Source organism: Phyllopteryx taeniolatus, chromosome 6 (genome assembly GCF_024500385.1).
Source record: "Phyllopteryx taeniolatus isolate TA_2022b chromosome 6, UOR_Ptae_1.2, whole genome shotgun sequence".
Taxonomy (NCBI): Eukaryota; Metazoa; Chordata; class Actinopteri; order Syngnathiformes; family Syngnathidae; genus Phyllopteryx; species Phyllopteryx taeniolatus.
The window spans coordinates 4,417,453-4,440,834 of NC_084507.1; the positions used below are offsets into that span (position 1 = coordinate 4,417,453).

At 40.2% G+C, this 23,382-nt stretch overlaps 1 protein-coding gene across 28 annotated transcripts in view; it reads right to left on the bottom strand.

The window, feature by feature from the left end:
- The window catches only part of rims2a (regulating synaptic membrane exocytosis 2a), a 173,029-nt gene that overhangs the window by 37,498 nt on the left and 112,149 nt on the right, over positions 1-23,382 (bottom strand). For 9 of the 28 annotated variants that reach the window (XM_061776509.1, XM_061776507.1, XM_061776518.1 and 6 more), the window contains 14 exons: positions 23,209-23,332; positions 21,479-21,525; positions 21,122-21,234; positions 20,189-20,236; positions 17,429-17,559; positions 17,088-17,259; positions 16,558-16,711; positions 16,428-16,451; positions 15,247-15,315; positions 13,529-13,667; positions 10,256-10,372; positions 7,111-7,296; positions 5,546-5,652; positions 5,246-5,278 (listed from right to left, as the gene is read on the bottom strand). In XM_061776509.1, coding sequence (XP_061632493.1) covers positions 5,246-5,278; positions 5,546-5,652; positions 7,111-7,296; positions 10,256-10,372; positions 13,529-13,667; positions 15,247-15,315; positions 16,428-16,451; positions 16,558-16,711; positions 17,088-17,259; positions 17,429-17,559; positions 20,189-20,236; positions 21,122-21,234; positions 21,479-21,525; positions 23,209-23,332 — 1,464 coding nt within the window. Of the gene's footprint in view, positions 1-210; positions 396-5,245; positions 5,279-5,545; positions 5,653-7,110; positions 7,297-10,255; positions 10,373-13,528; positions 13,668-15,246; positions 15,316-16,427; positions 16,452-16,557; positions 16,712-17,087; positions 17,260-17,428; positions 17,560-20,188; positions 20,237-21,121; positions 21,235-21,478; positions 21,526-23,208; positions 23,333-23,382 lie in introns of those variants that run through there. The other 19 variants (XM_061776514.1, XM_061776521.1, XM_061776506.1 and 16 more) reach the window with 12 other exon arrangements.

Consider the following 23,382-nt stretch of genomic DNA (forward strand, 5'->3'; position numbering starts at 1 on the left):
TAAATAAACGAATGAATGAATGAATGAATGAATGAATGACCAAGAAGCCAGAATCGTTATGACACGGACAATAAAGTGTGCAAATGTCGAGCAAAGCGAAAAAGATGACTGAATTCAGTGGATGTGGGTGGCAAGGGCAAGCCAGGGGGATCCATGGGGTGGGGCAAGCAGAAATAAAGAAGGAAGAAGATGATGAAGAAAAAGGCAGACCTGAGTTCGTCCAACTTGGTGAGGCTGTGTCTTCCGGGATCACATCCAGAATGGACAGACACAGACAGAGGAGAGGAAGATGGATGTGAGAGGATGCAAGAAGGGGTTGGGGTGAAGACGGAAAGAGGGTGACACCACCACTGTTATCACAGAAACGGCCACTGTATGGAGGGTCAGGGTGAGAGGATGAAGGCTCGGGGAAGGGCGGGACACAACACAACAATACTACACAACAATGACAGGACAATGGTCAACAGCGAACATAGAACACTGAGGCTGAGGTAGAAGCTGAGTTTTTCATTAGAGATAACTGGAGAGGAGTTGTAATTGGGGAAGGCTCTGTGCTTTAAAGGAAAACAAGCTGTAATAATAAATACATGTTAATGCACCGAAACAGACAGAAACTTGAGCTGTCTGGAGTTGGAGGAGTGAAACGAGGGTCGGTAAGAGGGGAGGGAGCGGTCAATTGAGCCTGTATAAGTCAAGTCTGGAAAAGAGCTGTAAAATTGGAAATAAAAGACACACCAACATTGAACTACAATCAGGTAAGCACAAAAAGGAAAGAGCACAGAAAATATACCAGGAGTAAGTTGACGGATCAACACACACAGAGGCATTGACTGGTGAAAGAAAGTGATTCGACACATCTGCTTTTTTTTCCCATTCCATTTTTCTCCCTTTCTTCATTGCCTCCTCAGTTTCAGCCAACTTCAAATGAAGCCTGAAATATTCTGGCAAATATTTGCTGTCTCTTCAGTGAATAAATGTTTTTGAATCAAAACTTAACGAGTGACTTAATTCCCACAGGTCTTGTTTAACTTTTGTCTCCTTCCTTTGTGTCGCAAAATGAAAACGTAGCTATGACCGCAGATAGCTAAAAAAAAAAAAAAGTCTTATCCAGACCTAATCCTTTTGGATGGCTTGAATTAAGCTCATGAGTTCAAAATTCAGGTCAATAGTGTCACATTAAAATACTTTGTTAGACTTGTGAAGTGGCTGATCCGCTTTCATCTCTTTGTGCATGCTAATGGCGTTAGAGTTAAAATAAAAAACATTTAAAAATAAAAAAAAATCAGCTAGTAAAATTTTAGGTCACTTCATTAAACCTCATGTAATTGAGCTTAAGATGCTATGATTTAAACGCAGTATATCCAAACATAAAGTATTGTATTGATATTAAGATTAACAGATAGTGAGAATATGATCTACTACTGCTATTACTAGTACTATTATTACTGTGAGTTTTACCAAAGGTTTGATTCACCAACACTCCGACTACTACTACTACTACTTGTATATCGAACCTTGAAGACAATGACAAAGGCTTTCTTTACAGCCTGGTGATGAGTGTTATGACATGAATCTAATTATGAAAGCTGGCGACCTCATGGGATGTTTGATTCAGTGAAGGACCGGTGATCACGGGGCAAACTTTTTTTCAATCATGAAAAATCCTCTTCATGACACTCTGCAGCAGCAGAGGAGCTCTTTCTCCAACAGACTTATACACCGGTTCAAATCCTCTTTTATACGGTTCGCTATTCACTTATATAACAACTCTCAACTGTGTGTGAGACTTTTGGACAGTCCATACAGTCAATATTATTCATATTAAAATATATGCTCTTCATATTATTATCCATATTTATTCCTCTCAATTTGTACTCATTGTTCAAATATGACCTTTAATGTGCAATATTATGCATACATATTATGCATATCAACAGTTCCACTGACGGTACATATTGGGTGTAGTATAATTTTTTTTTTTGTCATTGTATCATATTTCAAGGTTCCGAATGGAGCACAAAGATAGCATGCATATCATCGTAAGAATACATGGTACATACAAGAAGGCATGCTCAGTTACCGTTGTGCTATCTATGTATCTTTCCATCTGTCTACGTCTATCTAGCTACCTATCTGTTGTGGCAACACATGACCATTATGTATTTACACTCTATATACATATATACAGTATGTATACACACACACACACACACACACTATATATGTATATATATATATATGGCAACCAGTTCAGGGTGTAGTCTATCTTTCACCCAAAGTCAGCTGGGCTAGGCTCCAGCACCCCACGGCCTTGAACAGGATAAGTGGTGTACTGGATGGATGGATATTTACTATTATCATCATCCATCCATCCATTTTTTTGTTTTACTCTGCTTGTTTTCATTAGTGTCAGGGATGAGCTGGAGAGCTATCCCAGCTGACCTTGGGAGAAAGACAGGGTGCACCCTGGACTGGTCACCTGTCAACTGCAGGAAACAAATGTGTAGACGAACAACCATTCAAACTCACATTCACACATATGGACAGGGCCTTCAATTAACCTTTCATGCATGTTTTTCTTTGTATGTGTGAGGAAGTCAGAGTCATCGGAGAAAAGCGGGGGCAGGACATGCAAACTCCACACAGGAGTGCTTGAGCTTGATATTTGAAACAAAAACCTTAGAACTGTGAGGCAGACATGCTATACACTGGGCCACCATGCTGCACTATTATTATTATTACCCAAATCTAACAACTCCATGCAGCACCGCAACACCACACACAAAAACAAGAAAGCCAAACTAGAGGATGCCACCCAGAGGCTATATGTTCACATTTAAAACACAAGCCAATGGTTGTGCTACCCCAAAAAGGGTTAACATCTGTTATATAGAGCTGACATTACTAGATCTTTTGTTTCTTTGTTGGACGTGAATGGAGGCCAATCCTCCGTGAAACTGACACAGGGTGTTAAAAGAGGCAGAATTGCACAACCAGACCAACAAACCTGTGACAATGAGGGAGGGATGCATCCCTTCATCAGACAGCGAGCCATTAAGCCCTCGCTGCTGGTCCTCCCAAGTTACTTCTACGGCGAGACATAAACAATACACAAAAAGACCTGAGGCAAGATGAAATAACAAGGACACATACCCACATTGGTCCAAGTTCTAAAATAAGACGATTTCATATATCTTCACCTGACTTAAAATGAGCCAAAGTGTATGGGTGTTAAAACGCTGAGCTAAAAATAAACAAGAGCGACGAAGCTCTTCTCCTCTTCAGCACCTACATAATGGACAGTTCCCCTGTGATGTATTTTTGCATTTATTAAGTAGGACGTGCGCGCCATCTCCTGGTCACTTGCTGTAATGGGGTACAGTATTTGCTTCTAAAACAAATAAATAAGAATTTGTCTCCTGTAATTAAAAAAAGGAGCTGTTTTTGAGATAAATATTTTGCGATTATTTTAAATTTAATATATCTCACTTACATTTAAATGGTTTGCAATTTGATATGTAGACGGTGTTTTTGAGGTGAAGGTGAGAATTAAGTCTTGGATGTCGTACGGGTGCAGCAAAAATCTAAATTACAGGGCTCTGTCAATATTAAATTTAAATTCAAGTAATAACCAACCACTCACGCATCTAATTTGATCCTATGACATATTGGTTACCGCACAATGGAATGCATAAAAAGGCAGAGTAGCAAACTAAAGAACGCCACACACAAAGAACTTGATTGGGCGAGTGCCTATGGAGAAAATCACACACAATCACACATGCCAGACGACTTGCCTTTCCTCCCATTTAGCGGTGCACCTTGAATCGTTTCTGTACAAAATGCTATTGGTGGAAACACAGAAGGCGGCTCAGAAAGGGTCATAAATTGCAAACATTGAGAACATTTGACAAAACTACAATATTAAAGGAGTTCATACTTTTAATATAAATAAAATAGCTATATCGATCTGCCATCAAATTTGCCTCCATAGGCGATACGTTGCATGGGCATGCTATCAACTCCTGACTCCAAGGTCAATATATCCAAAGGTCACTTGGCACTCCAGATGGCACTGTATTGTTGTACTAATACCATGTCACCAAAGGACTGATGCATGTCATATAAACAGGCAGTACAATGTAGAAATGGAAAAATCACTTTAAAAAAATGCAAAAAGGAAATAAGCTGACCAGCACATTTGATTACATATTTCAGGAGAATGACGGATTAAACAGGGTCTGGGTCTGTTTCTCTTGGGATAAACACACCTGAGCCACTATCCTGAGGTCCAAGTGACCCAAATTCCTCTACTGTGTCTTCTAATGGAAAGAAGGATTTTTTCAGCAGAATTGTGATGGTTGACAAACACACACGCACGCACGCACGCACACACACACACACACACCAAGTTGCTGATGTCTCAAAATGTATGGTTGAGAGAAACACAAAGTAACAGACATGAAGAAAAGGTAGAGGGATAAGGACAGATGGAGTAAAAAATGAGAATTGAAAAGGGTAGGTAGGAGTGGTCCAGAAAGCGGGAGTACTACTAAAAGTGCTTGGAAAGAATTACCGACGGAAGGCAGGACTCAGAGAGCAACAGAGAGAAGAGCTGTATAGAGAAGACAAGGAGAGCCCTAATCGACTCTGACAATGATGAAAGAGTCTTGCAAATGCTCTGACAAGTCCTACAGGACTGTCTGTGCTTTTTAATTCCTGCAAACTTTGTCCCAGTCCTACCCTCCAATCACTGTAAGCCACACCAACTCTTTTGTCTCAGAAAATTTGAATTTAAAAAACACACTTGCACATCAACGTTTGCAGCACATGACAAGAGTCAGCACATATTTTAAAAGAGCGGTGACAATGTATGTTACATATCTTACAAATGTCACTTTACAAGCGTAAGAATGATGCAGAAGATGATGATAGGTTAGATAATTGTGTCTGAAGCACAAGTGAAAAATATCAAGTTCATCCAAATCTTTAACATAAATCAATAAGACTGACTCAAGACAAAGACACACTAGAAAGGAACACTAATAATGGGATCCACACAGGCCAACACAGAGGAACAATATTATGACAAAACAGGAGTTCACACTACGCTACATACAGTACACGACTGTACATCAAACATATCTGCAAGCACCGTTGCAGACAGGGTTTTAGTGTTCAGCGTGAGGTGTGGCTCAAGCACTACTCACTCTGAAGACGTAACCCCGTGCACACAGGTACAGACCTTCACGAGGCTCGGTTCCTTCGTCTCCATCTTCTACGGGGGAAAAAGGAAGGGAACCGAGTAGACATGTTATGAAACGTCCTTCATGTATGATTTCATTCCGACCACAAGAAAGAAGAACAAATAAACATTTATTTTATCTTTCACCTTCCCAAAGTGAAGTGTGGGAGTCAACACCGGTGTTTAGCCCAAAACAAAATTTGTGCGATATTGCGCCGCTAACCCACAATATGAAAGACTGTCACTTAAGGAACATAATTTGCACATACAGTACTAACAAAGATAATGAACACGACTTACTTCTGTCCTTCCCACTGGATGGAATCTGGGGCAGTTGCCGTCCTCGTCTGTTGGACACTGGCGTACTGCTTGGGCTGGTCTGGACTGATCCACTATGAGGGTGCGCCCTATACGACACAAAGTTGGAGAAAGCGTGGTAAGACACAAATCAGTCGTCATATGGATGGATGCAGCTTGTGCTACATGGCGCACCCACCTAAAACTTAAGGCAGAAACCTGTTGGTTTACTTGAGTCTATGAATAATGATAATCCATAAAGTAAAGCTAAAAATGTGTAACACAAATTTATCATCCTCAATCTGACAATGTAAATGTGATCAATACATTAATTCAAATGCTTGCTTTGACCAAATTAGGATCAGCGTGAGGTAGTTGACAAGACAATCACGAGATCAATCTAGAATTCAGTGCATTTTGCATTCGAAAGACGAGGCTCGCAACAATGAAGTTTGGCACATGGCATGAGAGTGAAGGGACGCATCAAGTGTTTAGAACTGAGCTGCAAAAAAAAAAAAAAAAAAAAAAAAGGCGTTAAAACGCATGTGCAGTCGTCAAGCTGCAAGAAGAAAAAAGTTCAATGCAGAATCAGCAGACCATTGCGACCATGCGTTCGGACCGTCTCCAAAAGGGCTTGAACTCAAATCAGAAAGGAAAACAAAGAATGCGATCGAAGGGGTAAAAGCATCAGTCGATATTAGTAAGTAAACAAAAGAAAAGTTGGCTCAACACTGCTATACTCACAAAGGTGTATGAGCAGTGTTCCGAAATCAAAATGAAACAGCACTGTATCTGGTGCCAGGATTAGCGTGCTTTGGACATGTCAAGAAAATGCAGCATCAGTACTCTTGTGAACAAAACAGAAATGGGCAAGGGGGGTTCATTTAGGTGAAATAAGGAAGGGGAGCAGGTATTGGGATTGTGTGTGTTGGGTGGTGGTGAAATGATCTCCTCCCTCATTCAAGTTAGTTGGCTCAGGGTGAGTGGTAACTTCTGGGGTTAGTATTTGCGTTTAGTTTATTCAACAAATGTTTTAGTCAGGCAAATATTTAATAGAGGTGGAATTAACCTTCTTTGTTGACATTCCAGGGCTAAAGTAACATATTATTAACATTTTGGTATCTTACAAATCCCAATTCCAATGAAGTTGGGACATTGTGTAAAATGTCAATAAAAACAGAGAACAATAATTTGCAAATCCTATTCAACCTATTTTCAATTGAATACACTGCAAAAACAAGATATTGTTCAAACTGATTAAATTTAATTTATACTAATAATTTGATTAATCTATATGTAGTAGTCTGATAACTGTAAAAAAAAAAAAAAACAACAAAAAAAACCTGCTGTACCACAAACTGATGCTGTTTGTTTACATTCCCAGATAGCCGTATTCTGTATTATCTTCACTGTACGTTATTTAATATAGAAATGCTAAAAATCCTAACTTAATTTTAGGTTTATTCTCCCAGTCTTTCAATTAAAATGCCTCAGGGAAGTCACTGTCTAACGAAGGCCAGAGTCTGAAATCGTAATGAGTTGGTTGATGACTCCAGTCTGGGTCACACCTCGTCATGGCAGGTGAGGGAGGGGCTGACCTCCCAGAAGGTAGCGACGGCATGGACCTCATCATCGATGAGTCGTGGGGGCGTTCAGTGGAGCGTGATCGGGATGCGGGGCGCTCTATTGTGGGCCGCTGGTCTGCAGATCGGGACCTGCTGTGATACTCGTGTCTATCCATGGCTCCATGGTTCCTATAGAGGTTATTGAGAGATAGGCAGGAACTCAGTGGGGCCCCATGGGGCAGGGACAGTAGGATGGAAGGGAGGTCAGCGTGTATGACAGCGGTTACCCTCCAATAGGTGCATTTGTTTACGGACCACACCGGTGGTTGGGCATGTGTTCAGTAAGGACCACACGTGCTTTTGTGTGCAGTTTTTACTTTACACTTTTCATTAGATTACAGGCACATGTTAAATGCTTTCCAACCTGAGAACAGAGAATCGACATGAACATGAAGAGGGCTGCAGTAATTATCACATCGCTGTGTCTAGTCTTTTCATAACAATATGAAAATATTCTTATAACAACACACTAGGCGCAGGGGTGCCAAACTCATTTTTGTTGTAGTTACGATTTCCCTCAGATGGCCGTTATGACTGTGAAACCATATAAATGGTTAATCTCCTCACATTATTGCATGTACACAACAAATAGATGAATAACCAATTCTGAAATCAGAAGTCAAGGATACTATGTTGTTCAGTTACTGTAAAAAAAAGGTTGGATGGTAACAAAAAAATGCTTGCAATATTTTAACATTATTTATTGCATATAACAATTTAAAATTTCGGTACAGATTTTAGCAAGAATCACAGATGTTGATGCACATGATTTGCTTTCGTGGGCCACATAAAATGATGTGGGGGGCCAGATCTGCCCCCCAGGCCTTGAGTTTGACACGTGCACTAGCGGTCCACAGTATCGTAGTAGTAATTATTTAAGTGTATATTTATTGTTTCATTATTCATTCTGCAGATTGACACCAAATGCTGTACTGTATTTAAATAAATAAGTAACTGAACTCGAAGCATACAAAAATACAAGTGTGGTCCTTTAAGGGGAGAATTAAAAAAAAAATCAAATAAATAAATCAGATGATTCAGCAACTGAGAACAGTAACTAGGATTTACATTTCTTATATGATTCCAATTACGGTACATGCAACAATTAAGCCTTGTCGACAATGCTCTCTGAGTAGCTGAATTACTAAATTAGGCGGATTAACTGTTTGCCTTACTATTCGATGCCTCTGTTTTGTTATGGGCAATCTGCAGTGAGATAGCTGTGCAGTGTGCCAGGTATAACACTCTGTGCTCATGCTAGTGGCTCAGTGCTCATGTGCAGCATGTTTGAGGTACCAAAGTGCTCTGTGAGGTAAATGTAACGGTTATATTCATATTACATTCAGTTGTTATTCTCAGCAGAAAAAAACATATTATTTTGGCAAACAGAGTACAAATACAATTTGAGGAGCTGTAAATAAAAACAATTAGTTATCAACAATAATGATACATACATAAAAAAAGAAAGAAAGAAAGAAAGAAAAAAAAAACACACCCAAGTACGAAAATTAAGAATGAACACATCGTGGCACAATACTGGGTTTTTGAACATGCATAATGTTTAAAAAAAAAAAAAAAGGTTTGGTGCTTGTTTAAATAATAATCTTTAAAAATGTCCGTAATCAGTTTTAAACATGTGATAAGAAATGTAAACTTGAATGAACTAATAAAAGCCATGTTAATACCTATTAACATATATGTAGATGTGTCTTCGTATTAGGCAGGGAGATACCAAAATGCTTCCTAAAATGTGTTTACTATGTCCTGTAGAGAAGGTTTCAGTACAAAGTTAATCAGTTAGTAACCTTACAAAGGCTTTACAACTTTAAAAAATATTTACAGTAATGGCCACCATAATCATGAGCTGTTAGCATGGTAGAAAACAAGCTGTGTTATTTGTCGGCATATTCACTCTTGGGAATAGCACCTAGTTATTTGTTTGATTGCCTGTTATAATGCTATACAACAGCTTTGTCCCGCTCAAGCTGCACTCTGTGGCAGCGCACTTCAACACGAGTACCATTTCCTCAATCCAAGTCTTACGGCGATGTCGTCTAAATAAGCCTATCAAAAAGCAAAAAGTCCCCAAATGCTTGTATTTACTCACGTCTGTCTATATTACCCCATGACTTTTTCTCTTTCCTGTGCCTTCATCCAGCTTCAAGCCTTTAAGCTGATTTGCCTCTGACTGAATGCTGACAAACAAACTGTATCGAGATATGGAGTCAGGGGCATCGGATTCTTCAGCGAGTGAACGTTTTTCTTTCTGTGCCGCGTTAAAAGATAATGTGACAAGGAGCTTTTGTTAATAATTATCTGTGCTGATTTTGAGTCCAGCTGAGCCTTGGGGACATTTTTCGACACTTCAATAAAGTCATTCAAACGTTTTGAAAGAGTTCTGAGAACTCATCAGTTGTCCCCCCCAACCCAGAGGAAGAACAGAAATGCACAAGTGCAATTCCTGACTGAAAGTCAGATGGCAGAAGATTGAGTGGTCATTTACAATGTTTCATGGAAAAGGAACATGAGAGAGAATTCATTTTATTTTTTCCACTGGGGCACTGGCATTGGTCCTGGGAGTATTGTACTGTTATCAGCCCAATATCACATTCTGGACAGACACCAGAATTCAAAGGGCAAGTAGGACAGAAATCACAGAGTTACTTAGCTGTTCCAAGCAATGCAACCCAGATACCTAAGTATTGGTGTGCAAAAAGTAGCTGCCAATTCAATTTAAAGAAGTATATTAAGAATCATGCACAGCATGTATCGGCATACAGCTGCTTGCACAATGTAAATGGGAAACATAAACAAAGACATCAACAAAGCAACAGTCACGTGCTGGCCAGCAATTTACAGAAAAGTCATACAGCTGACAGCAGCAACAGAAATAGCTCTGAGCCTCAGCCTACAAGCACAGAGGCAGTTGTGTACAACTCATGTACATATACACAACTTCAGAGCAGTGATGTCTCCTCGGCAGAAACCGATATCCAACTTGATATCATTTTCTGGCATCACAGTCACAGATAACCCAACAACGGAGACATGGCGGATGCAGAGATGCAGTAGCACTGCATGTCAATACCTCTCAAAGTCATAGTCAGAAGAGTAGGTGCCCTCAGAAAAGGCACGGGATATCCTAGTGGAACGCAGTAACCTGACTGCTTCCTCACGGCAGATTGGGTACACACGGTGGTTTCGGCTGGGAAAAAATATCACAGCTGGTCAGAATTGGTTGTTTGATGTGACTGCATAATGAACTGAGGGCTATTCTGCAATCATGCATACCTGAAGGACTTCATGACCAATTTCGGGTGGGAAATGAGATGACTGTTTGTATGATAACAATTAAGATGATGAAAATACTGAATGTGCAAATTGCTGATGATGGATGGGAGGTGTTTGGTTGTTGATCTTTTCTATCCTGTTTAACTGAAAACTACAGTTTGTGTTCAACCATTTGAAGACACAGTACACATACACTGTCAACATAAGATTGATGGCCCTCAAAATGTTCACTCCAAAAATATGCAAATGCTAATTTGGGTACACAATACTTTTATTTTAATCAAGTTACAGTATTAAAACGTATATACAACCCCAAGTCCAATGAAGTTGGGACGTTGTGTTAAACAAATAAAAACAGAATACAATGATTTGTAAATCATGTTCAACCTATATTTAATTGAATACACTACAAAGACAAGATATTTAATGTTCAAACTGATAAACTTTATTGTTTTTAGCAAATAATCATTAACTTAGAATTTTATGGCTACAACACCTTCCAAAAAGGTGGGGAGAGGTGGCAAAAAAGACTGAGAAAGTTGAGGAATGCTCATCAAACACCTGTTTGGAACATCCCACAGGTGAACAGGCTAATTGGGAACATCTGGGTGCCATGATTGGGTATAAAAGGAGCTTCTTTGAATTGCTCAGTCATTCACAAGCAAAGATGGGGCGAGGTTCACCTCTTTCTGAACAAGTGCGTGAGAAAATAGTCGAACAGTTTAAGGACAATGTTCCTCAACGTACAATTGCAAGGAATTTAGGGATTTCTTCATCGACTGTCCATAATATCATCAAAGGGTTCAGAGAATCTGGAGAAATCACTGCATGTAAGCGGCAAGGCCGAAAACTAACATTGAATGCCCGTGACCTTCGATCCCTCAGGCGGCACTGCATCAAAAACGACATCAATGTGTAAAGGATATCACCACATGGGCTCAGGAACACCTCAGAAAACCAATGTCAGTAAATACAGTTCGGCGCTAAATCCGTAAGTGCGACTTAAAACACTACTATGCGAAGCAAAAGCCATTTATCAACAACACCCAGAAATGCCGCCGGCTTCTCTGGGCCCGAGCTCATCTAAGATGAATTGATGCAAAGTGGAAAAGTGTTCTGTGGTCCGACGAGTCCACATTTCAAATTGTTTTGGGAAATTGTGGACGTCGTGTCCTCCGGGCCAAAGAGGAAAAGAACCATCCGGACTGTTATGGACGCAAAGTTCAAAAGCCAGCATCTGTGATGGTATAGGGCTGTGTTAGTGCCAATGGCATGGGTAATTTACACATCTGTGAAGGCACCCTTAATGTTGAAAGGTACATACAGGTTTTGGAGAAACATATGCTGCCATCCAAGCAACGTCCTTTTCATGGACGCCCTTGCTTATTTCAGCAAGACAATGCCAAACCACATTCTGCACGTGTTACAACAGCGTGGCTTCGTAGTAAAAGAGTGCGGGTACTAGACTGGCCTGCCTGCAGTCCAGACCTGTCTCCCATTGAAAATATGTGGTGCATTATGAAGCGTAAAATACGACAACAGAGACCCCGGACTGTTGAACAGCTGAAGCTGTACATCAAGCAAGAATGGGTAAGAATTCCACCTACAAAGCTTCAACAATTAGTGTCCTCAGTTCCCAAACGTTTCTTGAATGTTGTTAAAAGAAAAGGTGATGTAACACAGTGGTAAACATGATCCTGTCCCAGCTTTTTCGGAACGTGTTGCAGCTATAAAATTCTAAGTTAATGATTATTTGCTAAAAACAATCAAGTTTATCAGTTTGAACATAAAGTATCTTGTCTTTGTAGTGTATTCAATTAAATATAGGTCAAACATGATTTACAAATCATTGTATTCTGTTTTTATTTATGTTTAACACAACGTCCCAACTTCATTGGAATTGGGGTTGTAATTTACATTTATGTGATGTAAGACAATCAAACAAGTCACAGTGTCAGCATAAAGTATTCCACACTCAGATGGGAGTTGTATTGGAGAAGTGAAAAAAAGACTATAGATTGAAGGTTTTCAGTTGAATGGGTTGAAACATGTTTAGTGGGATTACATTCAAGTGTGGGTTATCATCTACATGGGTTCCTTTTGAGAAGCAACACTAGTCTGAGTGTGTCTGGTTCGAGGAAGGGTGAGAAAATGGCTTGGACCACATGGATGGAGGAGAGAAGACAGAGATGGATCTGAGATGGTGTTAAAGAGGGAGCAGAGATGGACAATCGGAAGTAGAGGATGCTGGAGGTGCGCAAACCCACAGTGAACCAGATGAGAAAATTATAGGGGAAAGTATACTTTTGTTCATTGAACACAATGGCCAGATTTTTTTCACATATACCAAAAAGGATGAATACAATTTTTTTTTGTCATTTACAAATTCTTAAACGGAATGTTGTTTGGGAAAAAAATTATTTAGTATACTCCTCAACAATTTAGGTAAGTGTGTTTGCTCTGTCAGTGACACTGATTTAGAGCAAACCTCTGGAAAATACAAAACGATGATTGGACAAGAGGAAAGTAGCTATGGTCTGACGGTACCAAAGCTGTGACTGGACACTTCGAGAAACATATTCCAACGCTAAGAGCAAATAATAGCGTATCAAGGGTTACTGGTCACTTTTCCTCCCTTCCAAGATCTTGGTAGTGTGTGCTGTCTTTGCATGTTTTTAGCCTCTATAAAGATTTACCCCAACTTCCTTGTCAAACTGAAAAAAAAAGATTTTGTTCAGTTTTTATGGACTACACTGATTGAAATCAGGAACTCAGAGCAACAGATCATATCTGACGAAATTATCGGCTTTTTCTCAAAACATTCACATAAGCCAGAGAATCCTAAAGACATGATGAGGCGTACACAGATTGTATACGCTTGCTTCTATACACAGGCTAAACCGAAATAATGAATTGCGATTTTTTTCACCATTCAATTGAAGTAAGAATGAATTAACTATGTATGATCACATACTGTAGGTAAGGTCACAAATGAACAATTAAAGACAGGCAGTAAAAACAAACAAGAAAATAAAGAGGTTATTCCAATCGTATATTAACTGATAGTTACCTGGCAGGCGGGGGAACGCTGGGGGAGCGTGAACGTGCTCTATGTATTTCAGCAGACCGGGAACAGTGGTTAGAAGACATCACCTGTTCTGGGACAGACAAAGTGGAGCTCTGGAAGTCTCTGCCATTCGGTCGGTAGTCTGTGAACATGCCCATGAAAGAAGGGGCGACACAAATCCATTAGGAATTTGGATGTAATGGTGTTTTTAAAGCATGTCGACTATACCAACAAAACCTAGCATGGTCTCCATTTTTAACTATAAAGCTTTGTGGGCCGGCACGGTGGTCGACTGGTAAGCACATCTGCCTCACAGTTCTGGGGACCGGGTTTCAAATCCCGGCCCCGCCTGTGTGGAGGTTGCATGTTCTTCCCGTGCCTGGGTGGGTTTTCTCCGGGCGCTCCGGTTTCCTCCCACATCCCAAAAACATGCGTGGTAGGTTGATTGAAGACTCTAAATTGCCTGTAGGTGTGTGTGTGTGTGTGTGAGTGTGAATGGTTGTTTGTTTCTATTTCCCCTTGATTGGCTGGCGACCAGTTCAGGGTACACCCCGCTTCCCGCCTGAAGATTGCTGGGAGGGGCTCCGGCAGCCCGCGACCCTAGTGAGGATAAGTGGTAAAGAAAATGGATGGATGGATGGAAGCTTTGTAGATTTGGTGGCTACAAATATCTATCTCTGACAGCCCAGTAACATCAAATTCTGAAACATCCCTTCATCAATGCACCTCTTTATGGTACACGCCCAAATAGTGCAACTTTAAGGGCTCTATTTTCGTTACTGGCATAAATTCAGTGCGGCTCGTGGTGTAACTCTGCATGGAGGCGGGTTAGAGCCAGTGTTGGTTGACCGGCATACCCCAGTACATTTAAACGAGGGACCTCTGTGCTGGTGTGGGCATGATCACAGCCGGCTTCCAACCTGTCCAATCGCAGCGGCCTCTCTCATTCCCTTTAAAGGTGGCGTAGAAGTGGCACATTGACAGTCTTTGACATAGCCGAAGAACAATCTAATTTGCCTGAGTCTGGGAGGTCGACGCGCGCAAGGTACATTTATATGGGACTGCCTACAGACCTCCACGGGAGGATGATGTAAAGTTGGCTAGGGAGGAGATCACAGATCTGCACAGTGAAGTGAGCTCTTGGAGAGGTTGGTTCTTCACAGTAGGTCCTTTTTCAATCTATCATAGCAGAGCACAGAGGGGCTAGTGGAGGAGTTCTGCTCTCCTTTGTCGAAGTCAATACACACAGTGCTGTTTTCGACAGCAGTTTTTCTGCACATTTAGACATTACACAATGTGGACAGCTGAATTTCCAAAGAAGTTGCGATATGTATCGAGCGGGTGGTTACCACATTATGACAAATCTACCATATGAACAGTTTTGCCGTCTGCAATGTTACAAAATAAACCCAAGGTTGCTGCACTTCAAGTACAAATGTACTTCTCATAGGGACATTCTGTGGTTTTAGGCTCTCATTCTGATGTTGAGCATGGCTGTTCTGCTGGAGCCTTGGCGAGAACAGACAAACAGCAAGTTGCAGTGCAGAGGCAGACAAAAACTCACTGCTCCCTCTTGTTGCTGTTGTGGCTGTTATTGGGTGCACAGTCTTAATCCACTCATCTTATTCATATTTCACTTTGTAAAATGCGGAGGCTAAACTTCCATGTTCGGGACAACTCAGGCAGAAGTATATAATATCAATATGAGCTGAGTATATTACCTGTTATTACCCCGACGCCATCTTCACAATCATAGTCTGAGATCTCGCCATCACTTATCCTCTGGGATCCTTTGAGATAGACAAAAGTGGAATAGGTGAGTAGGGAATGGGCAGCGCAAGTAAAGGATGAAAAAGGTTTGAATGTGTTTGAACTAAAGGCTTAAGTATAACATCACAGTGCACTTAATAAAGACACTGTCAGTGATGTTCAATCATTTATATAAGAAAATGAAAAAAAGCAGATGTCTTTCTGAGTTCAATGAGACTATTGAGCATCACCACACTGGAAAATTCTACCCACCACACAGATAAACACATCCACACTGTGTTTTCAGTCGTCAGTCATAGCTGAGTCAGGTCAAGTGGACATTTCCATTTTTCTTTTTTCTATTATTATAAATGACAAGGGCTGCACTTTGCAATGCTGCTCCCGACCTTTCACCCCAGTTTGTCACAAACTTTTCACAGCTGTCAGCATTTTCAACACTGTAGTAGTAGCTACCATCAGGTACCCACAAAATGCCTTTTATGAAAAAACTGTCGAGAGTACAGCATTTGTTGAAAGTAACAAAAACAAAAGAGGCAGAGGAGGCCTAAGAAAAACAAATATAATTTCCATAAAGATTTTCACAAAGCTTTTAATAGGATATACTAGCATCTAATGTATCTACTATATCCTCTGTCAGCTTAATGAACCATCACATTCAAAACACACAAATGCAAGCAGAGCAAAATGAGACAGTAATTGTGCTTTTCATTTTAAGGTACCTACATGTGTAATGGACAACATCACAAAGGAAAAGCAAGTGGTTTTTATCAGTCAGGACTGTGAGATTGGGAGTCTATAGCATTTTTAGAGCACAACATTAAAACAAGGGCGGAGAGCAGTTTTCGCAGGGAAAAGGTTGTAGGTTGCAGAGTGAGACTGTTATATATTTAATAGGCGGAGACGTTTATGTTGACGGGGTCCTATGTCTGCTTCCCTGTGCGGATTTCAAAAGCGGAGCACCAGTAACTAACATACCAGCTCGCAACTTTGCAACAGATGTGAGGGAGCAGAAGCATGCACCCTTCATGGGTGTGGGCTACAGAATCAAGCCACAAGAATGCATCATTCGAGAGGACAGCAGACACTCAAATGCATCACAGAAAGGTGCTGCCTAGGAGTGTAGGACCATTACCTGAGTATGAATATGATCCTTTGTCTGTAAAAGCAAAAGCAGTACGGTTGATGTGACACACAGGACAGAAGTGCTCATCGTAAATTCGCAGGGCTTTATAACACGTGTGTGTGAAAGAGTTGGCACTTACTCTGAAGCCGCCGTGTCGGGCTTTCTCCATGAAGCTGCCTACGTTGCGTGTTAGGGGAGGCGCGAGGGAGTGGGATGGAGGACACGTCATGGGTCTGTAGCTTGTACCAGTGAGGCTCGTCATCCAGAAGCGCCGTCTCCAGTTCAATGAGTATCTAGCCATGTGAAAAGCCACAGTCGGGTTGTAGACTTTGTCAAACACTCATTGAGCAATTCATAATAATCAAATCAAAACCTTTCCTCTTGTTAAAGCATTTATCTTTCAATTATACAATTGTATTTCCAATGGACAAAGCTTTCGAATGCACAACATATTGAGAAAGATACACGTCTTTTATCACACAAAAAACAGAAAGTGAAAAGTGACAACAAAACAATTAGAAGCAGAATAAATTGGCGAGATGTAGAATTAAGATGTAGGGGTCTAACCCAACTCCTGATAATGAATAACGTGATAATGTAGAGTGTTCCAACATATTTGTCTGCATAGTGTAAACACTGGTGAGATGTTTGTTTTTTTGTCTTTCTTACCTCTCCCAAGAATTCACTCTCTTCTTCCCTCACTCTGGCTTGGTCCCACAACGTGATCTCCAACATACGCTCCCGAAATTCCCGCCGATGTACCGGTGAATACATAAATGTCTGATTCCATTTCGGCTCTAAGGATTTCTTGACTGTTTTTGTTCTCCTCTTGCTTTTGTCACTGGGGGAAACAACAATGCAAACAATTGATTTACAATCGTAACACGAAAGAGCCACGAACACGACAGACACTGTGGTACAGTGCGTACAACTGTTGAATTATGGGAGTTTGGCACTGAACGAGTCAGCAAATTTTATCACCACATATTAACATGAAATGGAACGCTCACCTTCTATCAGGGAGGAAGTAGATTTTCACGTAAGGATTCCTGGGCCGACCATCTTCCCTGGGTGGCAGGTCTTTGGCTCCCAGTATGGTGACTATTAGTTGATGGCCGACTTTGTCGTACCACAGTTTGACCTGCATGTACAGAACAGAAACAGAATTTAGTCACAGTGATCTGAGGCAGTAGTTGTGATAATGCACAAGGTGAAAAAAATGTGGAGAAGACAACTTCACCCGGCTCAATTTAGTCTTGGCTTGCACTATTATTTCCTCTATATAGGACAATTGTTGACTACAGTTTGGGGTCCTCTCCTGTATATACCTAAGATGACTTTATGATAAAGTCGCATGCTTAAAACTATTTAATTAGAATATACAGTGAGATCATTAAAACATGGATAGCGCTGGCATTTCCATATTACAAGATCTACAGATGCCTATTAAGCCTTATATTTTACTGTATTAAAATTAGGAGCCCCCAGTAAACAAATGTGTATGTATGTGACTGCTAATCAAACTATATAGTCGTATGGCTGTGTATGTTGAACTTGTGCGCATAAGTGCGATTGTTTGTGTCTGGTCTGATCATTCATCATGCAGTATTTCTCTTGCACGGATGAATAAATATTATGGAAAGGAAATTGGCTGTAATTCATCTGGATTTCACTTAACCAAAAGTGAAGAGAAATACTACAAGAAATATGCTCTACCATTGCTAGCAGGGAATAATGCGACCTAGCAGTGATGATGTTGTCTGTAATAATGTCTCCGATACTGGACAAAGGGCACTGATATTGACAAATCAATCATGCTCTTGCAAGAGTAATCAAAGGTGGTAAAAAGGAAGTATGGACGCCAAAAGCAGACACTTAGAAGGGGTAAAACTTGTAACAGTGGCCTTAAAGCAATTGGATGAAATGAAAAAAAAAGACATCTTCTAAGTTTTTGTCCATACTTCATCAAGAATATGATAATGGAGCACCAGCAAGTAAAACTACCAGCTAACCATGCAGCATTGTAAAAGAATGTAGCCAAGACCAGTTTGTCGAGTAAATGTGAAAACAGACGGGAGCGTATGACCAAAAAAGTTGTTCAACCCACATAAATTGAATCATACTACTATAAGAATACTGCATGTTAATCAATATGACATGATCATATATTGAAGAGAAAATCTATTAGAAACCGATTAAACAGAATGAATAATAACAGAGTCAAAACACAAGTCATCAACAAACTATACAATGTCTCTGTGGCTATACATAAGAGTGTAACAGTCTGATTTAAACACTATGCTATTTGATAATGAACTTATTTTACCAATTTTAGATTTTAATCTATCAATTAAAAATGCACTTACTTTATTTAAAGGCGTCACAATACCGCTCTATGCATAATAACAATTGTAAGCATTCACCAGCAGTTCTTAAAATGTTGTCAATAAGTTCTAATGTTGCACTTTTTTTAAGATTAGATAATACCAACACACATACATACATATAAGTGCTGACATGGTTGGGCAATATACCTGGTTATTCAGAATCCTACGTCTACAGTTGTACATATTTAGCTCTATATCCACTATTAAATAAATCTTAACTTTCACAAACCTTTATGGGTTCACTTAGAATTTGATCAATCTTTCATTTTCATTAGCTTTCCATTGAAGTAGCTTAACGCTTTTTTAATCGTTCCCTTTAAGTTGTGTGTCTTACAAACAACCATGTTGTCTGATGTGATTCGATGGGGCATATTACTTGGGATCAACCAACACATGCTTGCAACTTTGCAGCAAATTAGTTGGATAAAAAAAATGTACATGGGTCCCGTGAAAGGTTATTATTAATAATCTGATTATATACACATTTATGGAGTTTAAAATTTTTTGTTTCGAAATCCCACACTGAATTTTGCAAAGGACTTATTGAAGGACTCTGATATTCTGTCAATGAGCTCAGTTGTCAGAGAGAATTTATAAATCTTTTTTGTGCAAAACGGTGGAACAAAATTAACAATCCAAATGTGTAAACCCCAAGTCCGTCAAATGTCATAGCATTATAGAAGTACACTACTGCTATCCGTGATAGCAAAGAGTAGCCCTTGATGTCAAGAACAGGCTCTACATCTTTGTTTTAGTGCAATTTAAAACAAATGTGCAATATTCTTGTACACGGTACAGCTATCGTTTGGCTGTAAAACTAAACATTCAACTTTCTTTTGCTGCAAAATAATGCCACAAATAAGTTAAACAAAACTCGATTGATGATGATGATTTATACTTCTGCATCACGAGAACACAAACAAGGAAGAGTTTTTCAGGAGATGTGTGTGATTATGGAGTTATGTACTGTATAAAGGGAGGTTCATTTTACAATGAAGTGGAAAATAAGTCCAGTCCTATGTCCTTAAAATGCCCTCCTTCAATACTTATGTCAAGATCCCATATGTATGACAAAATATTTAATATCAGCAACTTGAACAAGGCAATGGAAACTGTTTCTGATGTTGATTAGTTGGGCATGCGCTACCGAGGCAAACTGAAATGAATGGGTTAAAATGAGCAATACATAATAAGTCCAATCAAAATGGTGATAGCAAGAAATCATATGGAAGAATGTAACACAAGGCACTGCACTGACAGGGAAACATGAAGCTTTAATTTCCCTGAAAATGCAATTTCCCAAGTATGGAAACAGAAAAAGGCCAGTCAACAGTCAAAGAGCAAAGACCAAATAGAGGGTGCCCTTGAGACAGGGCCCATTACCTGGACCCTAGGGGGAATAGGCGGTGTTCTTCTACTAAGGCTTTGGCTCTGGATAAGCAAAATTAATAACAACAAAGGAAATGCAATAAAACCAAAATTCACAATACACCCAAACACTAAAACAGATATTTGCACTTTTAGGAAACTATTCTTTTTTTTTGCTTCTCATTTGTATCTTTAAGATTTTTTTTCCATAGATAATTTGTCTCTTCACTGCTTATTTGATGTTACGGATACATAATTATTAACCTTATTTTAGTTCCAAGCCTGCCATCTTGTGTCATTAGCCCCACAAACTTTAAAATGTTTGAAGACTGCTTAAAAATACTGTCGTAATATTGTTTTGGCCTTACCCAAATCTAGCATTTTTGTTACATGAAAATTTTTATTAATTCGTATTACTTAAAACACACATACACACACACAGACACACACATTCACACACATACATGCAGGCACGCACCCACAACTGCATGTTAGGACATGCTAATTTATTTCTTCTACATCTCAAATTATATAAGTAGCTGATGTCATATTTCAGTACAATTGTTTAACCCATTCATCCCAGGAGGGTTTTGGTTTTTAAACTAGAAAATGGACACATCGCACCACTGATAATCCAGAGCGGGTATGGTAAAAAGGTCAGCGAAATAGATGTGACTCTGTGACCGTTTTAACAAAGTCACACACCATTTTCTAGAGTTGTGTCCATGTGCACATTGAAAATTATGCAAAAGAAGAAAAAAAAAAAATATATATATATATATATATATATATATATATATATATATATATATATATATATATATATATATATATCTACATTGTATATCGGTTGGATGTGGATCATGTGCATAACACATAAGGACACAGACAAGGCCATTTATCATTAAGGATAGCTCACAGTCCATATGTCACTGTAAGGTCACTTACTGAAAGCTGTCCTGACAAGTACTGGGGAGCATCCCTCAGCATGTTGGGACTCATGGGGGAGGTGACAGAAATGGACGGGCGATCCATCTTTTGGGACTCAAAAGAACTTGAACCTGAAAGACGACATGAGGCAACCATTTAGGAAATACTACTGTGGTTTTAGTGAAGAAAATGTATGATAACAGAGAAATGATAAGGAATTTAGGGAACGATTGAAACGTGAGGGAGGGAGAAAGGAGCAAGAAATTCAGAGAGGCAGTCTGAAAGAAGAAATTCATTCAGATTTAGACTTGGGTGATTAGTTGGACACAGTACGATTATGTAATAGACAAGGATTGTTAAATGTTGAAGACTCACTTGATTCCAGTTGTGCATGTGTGCTGTCTGGTATCCTTGGAATATCTCTGTGGGGATGGGGGGGGGGGGGGGGGGGGGGGGGTAGGAAGTGTGAGGGTGAGAGAAAAGGATGAGGTCAAGTGAATCAATAACCTAATGCTGAATGTGCTGTGCTTTAGTGACTTCAAGTACATTAGTCTTCATTCACACAGCACTCCTTAGTACAAACCAGGAGAGAGAGAGAAATTGACTTATTTTGTGCCCGCATTTCCAATGCAGGCACGCACACACAAAAAAACACACACACACAGACAGACACGCACAAGGCCAAACAGACACGCACACGGCCAATCAGATGGAGGGTCCCCGCCCTTCACTATTGTCATGGGTGTGTGTTCCGGTTGTTGTTTTCCCCCTGTCTCGTACACACCTGCTCCTGAGAGCGTCTTCCCCAGCGGTGCCTCGTTTACCCTAATTACCCCATGCATTTAACCTCCTGTCTCATTCTTTCTGGTCGCCAGTTCGTTGTACCAGGTTCCAGCAATCCTTGTTTCCACGTCACCGACTCATAGTAAGACGAGACCCTGTTCTGATTATTGACCTTGCCTTTTTGCCTCACGTTTTTTGGATACTGTTGCCTTTTTGGATTGCCTACCTGTGTACCAGCCTCTGCCCGTTTATTAAACCTCTCTTTTTGAAACTGTCCATTTGAATTGGAGTCGTGCATTTTGGGTCCTGTCCTTTGTTCCGTTCATGACAACTATCTCTGATTGCTTTAGAGACCACGATGGGTTTCATGTGTCTGCTTTCAGGTCGTGGAAATGTTTTTTTCTGCCTCAATTGATTGGGCACCTGTACGCACCATCAGTCCCCCCCCCCCCCCCCACCCCCCGCACCATTCAGAAATTTGGGCCCATTTGCGACCAAATTAGTTGCACGTTAGAGTCCTGTCTCGTAGGGGGGAAAACATTTCAAAAAAAATCATGCGCCAGCTTTCCAGCACCACGCCAGAGTCCTAAGCCATAGCTCTGCATCCTAAGACGCAGACTGATCTTACTTTATGCGTCCCTGCTATCCTGAATGAGATGCCTGCATTAATTTTTGACCTTACAGCAAACATTTGTCCTTGTGAGCATTGATTAGTGGTGGCCGAAATAAAGTGGTTGAATTTGCCATTAATCTATATAATTAAATATTGATCATTTTGTGATCTTAACAAATGTAATAATAATATTAATAATAATAATAAAAACAATAATAATAATCATACTAAGCGGCATGGTGTCTGACTGTTTAGCACATCTGCCTCACAGTTCTGAGGAACCGGGTTCAGATCCGGCCTCGCCTGTGTGGAGTTTGCATGTTCTTCCTGTGCCTTCGTGAGTTTTCTCCGGGTACTCTGGTTTCCACCCACATCCGAAACACATGCATGGTAGGTTAATTTAAGACTCTAAATTGCCCGTAGGTGTGAATGTGAGTGCGAATGATTTATATGTGCCCTGCGATTGGCTGGTGACCAGTTCAGGGTGTATCCCGGCTCTCGGAAAGAGTCGGCTGGGATAGGCTCCAGCACGCCCGCTAGCCTAATGAGAATAAGCGGTACGGAAAATGGATGGATGGATAATAATAATAATAATATTTCATGTGAAAATCATAAAAGCCTTTGAAAGCATGTACAAACACACTCAGAACAAAGACCTGTCATGTGTAAGGAATATAGTACTACATTGAATGTGGTTGTGAGGTCTCACCCGATGGGCCGTGAGACCACCAGTTCCACTTGTGGTTCAGGCTTGGATTCTAGAATTATATTGTAAACTTCTTTAAATGTGGCTCCTTGTAGAAGCCTGCCATTCCATTCCAGCACCTGGTCACCTGTAAAATCATCAGTTTTTATTAAACACACATCCAACATTTAGTTTAAT